General features: G+C 40.4%; 1 protein-coding gene across 1 annotated transcript; it reads left to right on the top strand.

Annotated features, from left to right (window-relative positions):
* The first annotated feature begins 7 nt into the window (after window positions 1–7).
* Window positions 8–6,054, top strand: ndufa8 (NADH:ubiquinone oxidoreductase subunit A8). The gene is made up of 4 exons (XM_071466056.1): window positions 8–197; window positions 2,432–2,595; window positions 4,631–4,796; window positions 5,537–6,054. Exons 1-4 carry the CDS (start codon window positions 147–149, stop codon window positions 5,672–5,674), a joined length of 519 nt encoding a protein of 172 aa, XP_071322157.1. The 5' UTR covers window positions 8–146; the 3' UTR covers window positions 5,675–6,054.
* Window positions 6,055–9,878: the final 3,824 nt, after the last annotated feature.

Genomic DNA, 9,878 nt, shown 5'->3' with positions numbered 1-9,878 from the left:
GACCGCGCCACCCGGCTGGCAGTCGCAGCGTAAACCAGACTGACCTTCTCCCCGGCCTCGTCGCTCGTCCTGGAGCCTGACGAGGACCTTGAATGTTTTTCAGCAGCGGTGTTTGATTTTCTGCGATTTCGATTTATTGTATAGCCATGCCGACAACGCTGGAAGTGCCCACCGTGCAGGAGCTGAAAGTGGACGAGGTGAGCAGCGGTTATTATTTAGCTTAGATGAAAATCATAGTAAGACAGAACATGCTAGCTAACTAGCTGCTAACGCTAGCTGCCATAGGCTTCAGTAATTTGTTCAGTAACTAATAACTTTTGCCCCTGTCCTTACCACTCTTAACAATAGTCAAAGTTAGTTTAAGTTATATAGCGAATATTTGTGAATACAGTTGGAGCTGGTGATTATCCTGACATGTTTGCGATAGCAACAACAGCAATGTTAAATAGCGTTAGGGGAATCAAAATTTGTCTGCAAGGCTTTAGCGATGCAGAGACATAACTGGCCTGAAGACATCCTTAACTTTGTCTTTAGAGATGAGAGGGTCTCTATTTCTCTTTGCATAGTCCGCATTACCTCTTCATTTTACCACTGTGGCCACAGTAACTTTACAGTGGCTGACCCAAAACAAACCTTTCGCTGGTTTATGTCAGCAGCAGTGTTGGTGGGAGCACTGAACTTGTCCTTGGAAGTCAGGTGGTAGCTGACAACAGCTTGAATCATTTAGACCAATCAATAATCTAATGAACAATATGTGTGCAGGTGACAGTTGCTTTTAAATTTAATAGTTTTAATAGTTTTTGAAGAATTACATTGTAATGTAACTGTCTTTAACCTGACACATAGTTTTCCCCTGAATATAAAGACTCTTATGGAGTTTGCTGTAGTGTATTCCCACATTTTGAATATTAAATACAGTATGTGAGATCAGAATTTACTTTAAGTACAGTAGAGTATTGTAATACATTTTCATGACTTCTGTGGGGTAGGCATTATTAGAGTGCAGCACTGATGTGCAGTCCATGTATTTATATAAAAATATCAACAAGTGTCAGGCTACATAAAAATAATCCTATACCTCAAAAAATGGAATTACAGTTCCACTCATAATTTTACATACACTGGCAGAATTTAGAATATGTGTGCCATTCTGAAAGAAAAGAATACATTTTTTATTTTTAATGGCATTCAAATTAAACTATAAGGCATCGCATAATAGCACAATCATTAAACAAAACATACCAATAAAGCAAATAATGACATGGTCCCCATTCAAAAGATGACACACCCTTAGTTATTACTACTGTATATTGACCCCCTGAGCATCAGTGATGGGCTTGCAGTCTTTTATAATAACTGTGGACGACACCCTTTATTTTCCCAGGTGGTAAAACTGTTAATTCTTCTGGGCAAAAGAAAAAAAAAAAAGCTTCCTGTAAATTCTTGAGTTGTCTTGCATGAACTTCACATTTTAGATATCTCTAAAGTAGCTTAATGATATTAAGGTTAGGAGACTGTGACAATCTCTCCAGAACCTTCATGTTTTTCTGCTCTGCACCCGAAGGGATGACTTTGCCTTATGTTTTAGATCATTGTCATGTTTGAAAGACCAAGTGTGTTCCATGTGCAGCTTCTGGGCTGATGAATACAAATTGTCCTCCAATATTTTCTGATAGCATGCTGCATCATGCCATAAATTTTGACTAAATTCCCTGTAGCTTAGTTCCACCTCCATGCTTCAGAGTAGGGCTGGTCTACTTTTCTTCACGGGCCCTGTTGACTCTGCTCCAAACATAGTGTTTAAAGTTCAATTTCTGTCTCATCATTCTAAATGACTTTGTTCCAGAAGTTTTGAGGCTTGTCTAGGTGCAGTTTGGCATATTGTAAGCAGGCTGTTAAGTGGTATTGGTGTCGTGACAGCTTTTTTTCTGTCAATTCGACCGTGCGGCCCATTTTTGTTCAAGTGCCCTCTTATTGTGCATCTTGAAATGGGCACACTACTTTTTTGCAGAGAAGCCTGTATTTCAGCTGAAGTTGCTTGTGGGTTTTTCTTTGCATTCTGACCACTGACCTGTGTTTGCCAACTTGTGTCAATGTTGTCAGGCCAAACATTAAAGGCTATGTAAACTTTTGACTGGGGCCATTTGGATCATTACAGTTATCATTATGATCTAAAAGGGGTACACACAATTATGTGATAAATGTGATAAATGGATAAATGGCTTCGCTTGACCACATTCCCTAAATATTTTTTTCCCCAATCCATTGTATTTTCCCAAAAAAAAAAAAAAGGTCAGTACTTTGCAAAGTCTGCCAGGGGTATGTGAATGTATGAGCGTGAATGTATGAGCACAGCTGTATGTCCTAGCATAGCTATTATTTGGTAATTAATAATAAATTTACCCTTGTTGTTTTTCATGTGTCTTGTCAGATCAATGTGTCATCTGCAGTGCTGAAGGCTGCTGCCCACCATTATGGCTCCCAGTGTGACAAACCCAACAAGGAGTTCATGCTCTGTCGCTGGGAGGAGAAGGACCCCAGGAAGTGTCTAGATGAAGGGAGGAAAGTCAACGAGTGTGCACTTAACTTCTTCAGGTAACACACAGTTACTGAAAGAATGAGGAAACAAGAAGGTTTACAGATTGTGTGTTTTTCCTATAGACTCATCACAAAATAAGTTCATTAATCAGATATGCAGATAACTGTGAATAGACTAGAAACCCATAAGAGAGCAGCAATGAACAATGTATTTGACAGTTAACAAGACAGTTACTTGAGCGATTCGGCAGAATATATTTTGGAGATGAAGCCTGCCACACTGCTATCATCTGCAAAACGGAATAGCTTGCTTTCGGTCAGAGCGTTATTTAAGATGTGGCTGGACTTTGGAGTCAACTTGAGAGTGTACAGTGCGAGAGTCCATGTGAAACCATGGTCAAGAGGTTTGTGGTCAAGAGTTTGTGCATTTCTTCCTCTGTGATGGACATGTGGGCAGAACATGTGCTTTGAGGTTGCAAATACTGCCCTTGGACAGTTGCTGTTTCAGGGGTTACAGTTATTTACACAGAGAGAAGATTTCAGAGTTGTGATGTCTGGTTTCCTGTTCTGTAACTTGTCCTGCTAATAAGCTCTCCATTCCATCTGCTTCTACTAAGTGCGCTGAACAACGAGTGATGAGAATTTGTAGCTGGATAAGAGAGATGTCTACTAACTTTCTATGTTATATTCATGCCTATACAGCTAATATGGTTTTCTTGATTAATATTCATTCTTAATGAATAAGAGTGATTAATTTGCAGTCAACTCAAATGTTTTTGTAAATATGAATGCAAGAAGAAAGCTTCAAAATACCGAGAAGAAAAAGCAAAGTAAAACACAAGTAAAGGCCTGTATCACATACATGAACACCAGAATAAAACCTGAACTGTGGCGTGGGCTTTCAGCAAAGCAAAACTTTAACAAAGCAAAAATACCCACAACAGGATTTTGGTCAAACTTTTAGTTCAACTTTCTCGAGATGTTGCCAAAAGAGATGTTTTCCATTATGTGAGCGTACTTTGTTACAGTTTTAATCTCACAGCTGTTTGTGTTTTTGGATCATCTGGATTATTTTAACGACTCTGTTTATTCCTGTGAAGCTATTGAATTATTTATTATTAATTTCGTAATAAACTTGAGGGGAGGTATGGTGGCCCCTCAATGAATAAGAGCTGGCCCAAAGTCTAAGTCTAAATGCTTGGCATCTTGATATGAATTACAAAAAAAAAAAATCATCATCAAGTGTAGCCAGAGTATCATCTTTATGTCATTTTATTTGCTACTTTTTTTTTATTTGCTGAATAACCATAGAGCCTGTTGTGTCTAAAAAACTGCCACTGGGGGCTATTTGAGGAAGTGGCCTGGGTTTTTTCACTCTTAACTACTATGTCTGTGTTTACTGAAAGTTAAAGACAGAGCTTTGGTTATACCCCGATTCCCATGAATTACCTTTGGTGCTTTTGTGTGTTTGTGTGTCTCAAACGAGTTGTGGTTTGGTTCTCACAAAACAAAACAAAACAAAATAAAACACATGACCTCCAATTCAAAAGCAGAAATAAATAAGTGACGCTCTAACCCTAAAAATAAACTTAGAGTTATTGTGAAAGAGAAGTACCTGTAATTATTATAATGAGAAAAGATTTGATAAAAGCTGTAATTGCACATGGGACCTGGTTTGATTCTTGGGTGCTTCTGGCAACTGCCAGCCTCCTTTAGAAACACTTCATTCACATGACCAGTTAAGATTGGTCTTATAATGGAAACTGGTCCATAACAATCAGATTTTTTGACTTGTGGAAACTGACTAGTCATCAGACTCAACTAAATAAAAGTTCTTGACTTAGTTTGGGGTCAAATCTTGAATTTGAGCATGTTGGGAACAGGAGGAATGTGATTCTTTATAAATCTTTTTATCCTATATCATATCTTCTTTAACAAATCAGTCCCCTGAATCGTTATATCTTTTAAAATATCTTTTCAGTATTTTACAGGGAAGAGCTCCTGCTCATGCATAGCAAGTTCTGGACTGTTTCATTTCAGCTCTTGCATATTTGATTCTGATTCAAATCTCTGTTTGCACCATTCCTTGTAGGCAAATCAAGGGTAACTGTGCTGAGTCCTTCACGGAGTACTGGACCTGTCTGGATTATTCGAACTTGGCAGAACTGCGTCATTGCCGTAAGCAGCAGCAAGCCTTCGACAGCTGCGTCCTTGATAAGCTGGGGTGGGAGAGACCTGACCTGGGAGACCTGTCTAAGGTGAGACTTGTGAGGGATTGGCTGTGCATTCAGAATGTGAGCAGCTGGATTGATGGGCTCTATTCTTGCCGATTATGGGCTGTGCAAGAGCCTCTGATTGCATCTGCGTAGTGGTCTCATTCAGCTACAGTGTTGAGCAAGAAAATCATGTCTTTTTTTGCTGCTCTGGATTTTTCTTTCATTAAATTGCCATCTTTAAGGGGTTTGCATAACTGGCTGGCAAGCATTAATTAGGGAGCAGCAATCAAAGCAAGACCAAAAACTGATCTTGACAATAGCTTTTGGGACATTGATTTCTCTAGTCTTTGAAAAGAAAAGGACGCAAACCTGGGAAACTGTGAATAGCTGTAATCAACTTTCTGGCCATGTTGCACTTGCTAGGCAGAGTTATCATTCATGGAATCAAACCACATGAGCAGGGAAACAAAACAGAAATCTGACTCACTATGAAAAATATACAGGCTGACTGTCTGTGAACCGGCTGAGTTCCTCTGGTTTCTCAGTCAGATAACAAATGAAAAGACTGGAATAAAAGGAATAAAACTAAATTTAGGAAGAGTTGAGAGGAAAGAGATAACCCATTAAGCCAGGAAGATATTTACTTTATTTATTTGTGTGTCAAGTCATTTGTATTGAATTTGAAGAAGAATCAGGCTCCTAAAGGGGACATTGTTATTTCAAAGTGTTAACACTGTATATGTCTGACAAGTCATGGCATGCATGTTCCTTCCCTTTCATAGGTGACAAAAGTGTCGACCTCACGGCCCCTCCCTGAGAATCCCTACCACTCTAGACCACGTCCTGAGCCCAACCAAGTCATCGAGGGAAAACTGGAGCCTGCCAAACATGGCAGCAGGTTATTCTTCTGGACCTGGTGAGGCAGCTCCAGAAAGCCAGTCCCCTTCTTAAACCATGGGCTCTGTCCAAAAACAGCTAGAGTACATGTGACCATTGATACATCTGTGATACTTCAAAAGGTTTAGATCTCTCAGGTGCAGGTTCAAGCATTAAGGATGCTAGTTTTGGCACATTTATGTGTGTAAGGTCTGAGAGTTGATTTTGGACAGGGCTCATGTCCTAACAGTCTCTCCAGCAGCTGTACTTTACCTCCAACATCGTCAAACAGTTTGATAAAGGAAGGAAGGATGGAAGTCCATGAATCCATGCAGCTTTCCTGACCACTTCTGTAAATGTAATGAGTGAACAAATGCAACATGCTGTTATTGTTGTTGTCAAATAATAAAGAGATAAATTATAATGCTGGATTTTGATATCTCTTTTTTGAAGACTTAGGTGACAAGACATAAACATTCCCTAAGATGAGAAAGATAGAATATTCAACTATTTCGAGGCTTTATGGTACCACACACTGTGTCTTTGATATTGGCAAATTGTCGGCAACACTACTATGTTTGCACATCTGTGTTTTGTCTGAGTGTGTATTGTCAGACTGATGGAGGGTGAGGTTGGAGGTCAAGGCTCAGGGTCACTACCTGCAGCCAGAGAGAGCTGCTTCTGCTTCCTCCTTTTCTCCCAGCTCACTTCCTGCCTCTGACCTGGACTGGAAGAAGGCTAAAGGAGTCATTTCAGAGATGCACAGCAAAGTATGTTATTGCTGCCGGCACACGTGTGCATACACGCGCGTACTCATGACCCTGAATAGAAGGAGATGAGAAGCCAATTCAAAGACATGCTGGCTTGTGGAACATAAGAGGACTGTGCCAATGCACACACACGTGTACTCACATTCCACCGGGACATTGTCCAAAATCAAAGCTGAACTATAATGTGGTGAGGGAGATTCTGTAGGAAGTTAACATAAAAGCTCAGATTAGTTGAAGCTTGCATATCAGTTGTTTGAAATCTGCACTAGTGGTACTGGTGATTTGAATTGCTCTACCACAAACGTCAGGCAGTTTGAGTCTTTAACCCCTGCCATGTGGTTGATTTCTGTGGGGACCGATAGTAAAGCAAGATTTGACAGCTTTCTCATACTCAAAAGTAGAGATGTGGCCCTAGGGTGTTTGTGAATGATGTAAGAGTCTTGTTTCAGGGCACAAAAACACAGGGACTTGACTTGTAAGGGAGGTCAACAGCTATCAGCTCACAGTCACTACAATTTTATTCCAAATATGTAAAAATACACCTTGAGCTTTTTTTGTTATTGCTTATTCTAGATGGAGCACTGATATTATGACTACTGACTGTGTTTTCTATACTGCATGTTTTCAGCTGTTTCCCACAAGTTTCTTTTTATCCAACAGACAGCAAGATCAACATTGCACACAACTTTTTGCCAAAATCAACCATATATTTTCATTGCGTACAGTAGCTACATGTATACATGAAGACAGGAGCGTGCGTGTCTGTGTTTCTATAGGGCGTCACTGACAGTAGGTTGCAGAAATCCCCTTCACAAGGTGTGGTCTGAACCTGCGGCTTGCACAGGAAATGTCTGACAGACCTCCTGACCTGGACAGTGGGACAAAGGGAGGAGGGAAGAAGGGATGTAAAAAGAAAAGAAGGTGTGGGCAGAGGGAAACATGGAGGAGAAGGGGCAAGGGACACAAAGGAGGTGGCAAATAAGAAAACAAGGAAGGAGGTAAAAGGGAGATAAAGGGAGAGAAATTAAGGAAAGAGGAAATAAAGACAAGAAGCAACAGTTAAGAGGAGGTAAGGAATTAAGGGAAATGAGACTGGTGAAGGAAAAAGTGAGATCCAGACTGGGCAAGGTGGGGAATGACTTGAAAGCAGACAGACAGATGAGAGTGGGGGCTTGGAGGTTGTTCAGTGGCTGGCAGTGAGGCCCTAGGGCTCGTGGCAGGCCTGTCTCCATGCGACTTGCAGGAAGCAGAGGGTCATCGTTGTTTGACACGGCACCGCCACAGGAAACGGGCTCTGGCACAGGAAAGAAATACAATACAGGGCTTTCACAAGGCTACAGCCCGCCTGGGAGCCCGACGCGCTAAAATACTCAAACAACCGGGCTTGTTCATAACATATGACTGTCAATATTCCCATTGTTCAGTGTCACGTTTGGCATAATAAAATGAAAGTTCGAAGTGGTGATGGTCACTAACAGTCAGGCCACCAGTGTTTGAAACTGAAGATGAAGCTCAAGGAAACATAAAACAAAATTGTGATTTCAGCAACCAGCATGCTGAAGATATTTATGTCCCCAGGAAAATCTGTGGTAAATGAATCTGTTAAAAAGATAGATAAATAGATATTCAAGCATTGCCTGAATTTTTTAAACAAAAAATTAACACTGAATTTCCATTTTCTGGATTCAATTATAAATGCATTACAATGCATTAGTGCACCTCTCTCCTTTGAGATGTCTGCTGCATCTATGCCATTAAGAGCCCTGAACATGTGGGTGCTCTTTATTTCACAAACTCAAAAAAATGAAGGTGTGTTTGATTTGTTTATGTTGGTGTGCCTTCCTAGACATTTTCGCTCTGTGATCTTTCAGGCTGTACATGTTTTTGAGTGCTGCTTTCATGTCTCCTCTCACCCCCTCAGACTGCACAGGGTGGCTTTGAACTGGCATGCAGGTTGCTATACGTATAAAACACACAAGCACCAAGCTGCAAGTACCGGCACTGCATCCATGACCACTGAGAGCTTCAAAAGGGCAATGTGCTCACTTACACAGACATTGTTGTTTTTAATCTTTATGTTTCCTGACAAGAGCCATGCAGGCACTGGTACATATCAGCAGGGAAAGATTTGGGTTCACTTCCACAAGCTTACCAATCTGGTCCAGAATTTATAAGAGTCATACTTATGACCAAAATTTATGAATTTAGCCACAATTGGTAGATTTGGTTGCTGAGGTCAAGTAAATTTGCTCTATGCTTCACTGTCAGTGACTTGATAAATTTACGACAATGGAGACCTTTCAGGGAACAGAAAACCAAAGTAAAGAAAACTGTCATATTAGCTGTGATGCACTCTACAATTTTATTAAACCCGCTTTGACAAGAGTATGAACTCCTGTACCCAAGAGATACGGCAATGGTTTGTGCCGAACCATGAGATACAAGTCTAGTGTGAGACTTTTGTGAGGATGAGAAAATGAATTTTACAGTGCTGCTCTCAGGTGTGCCTGGGCTCTAAGCAATCTCACTATGTGTCAAAGTCAGAGATGTTGTGGATGATGAAAGAAAATCGGAGAAATATTTGGTCTGAAGAGCCAATTCCCTGCATACAAAGCTGTTTGCTGCATTGCTAGTGCTTTTTTTTAACTCCACCCTGGAGATGGGCTGTTTTTAATAATGGTAATGCAAAATAGTGATGGTAGAGGGTCATGACTGTGCACAAACTTTGAGATAAACACAGAATGCTGTAGAATACTACATCTCAGGGGAATCTTTTAAGATTTAAAAAAACAAGAGCACAACACTGACATATCACATTTTAAGTCAATATGGCAAACAGTTGCCTGTTTACATGTCCAGCACATCTGGAGACACATTAGTAATTATTTTGAGTTGTGTTTCCAGCCACCCAACAGATGTAAGTACAACATTCACTGTACACAAATATTTGGTTCTGTAGCTGATAATTCTCCATTATGTTCACCAGCTAATTGCTAACTTAGTCTGTTGGTGCTGAGCAGGTTTTTCAATGAAAACAAAGCTCTGATGGAAGCAAACAAGCAGAGAAGCTGGGGGCTGGAGAACCAAAACAACGAGCTGAAAGATGCTATAAAGCTCCATAAAGCTGAGGGAAACTGCAGAGTCAGGTTAGACTTGTTTGTGGATCACTAGGAGAGACTTTCACATTATAAATGATCATTTGATCCACTGTTATTATAAAAATATAAACTATATCCACTTTCAATTGCTTCCACCTTTACTTTTACTTTTATTTGTTGAGGATTGATTCTCCTTAACTCGTCTTTACAGTAATAACACATTCACTTAGCATGTGGGATTAAGGGGAATTTAACAGAATTCTCCTAAAGATCATTCACACACACACACACACACACCCACACACAGTCCTCACAGGCTAAATCTGCATGGTGACAGAGTGATGACCATCACTTGTGTTTTCGCATTCCAGTCAGACACG

The sequence above is a fragment of the Trachinotus anak genome, unplaced genomic scaffold (genome assembly GCF_046630095.1).
Source record: "Trachinotus anak isolate AG129_WGS33_773 ecotype Australia unplaced genomic scaffold, CSIRO_AGI_Tana_v1 ptg000028l, whole genome shotgun sequence".
Taxonomy (NCBI): domain Eukaryota; kingdom Metazoa; phylum Chordata; class Actinopteri; order Carangiformes; family Carangidae; genus Trachinotus; species Trachinotus anak.
This window is presented reverse-complemented; position numbering and strand designations above follow the sequence as displayed.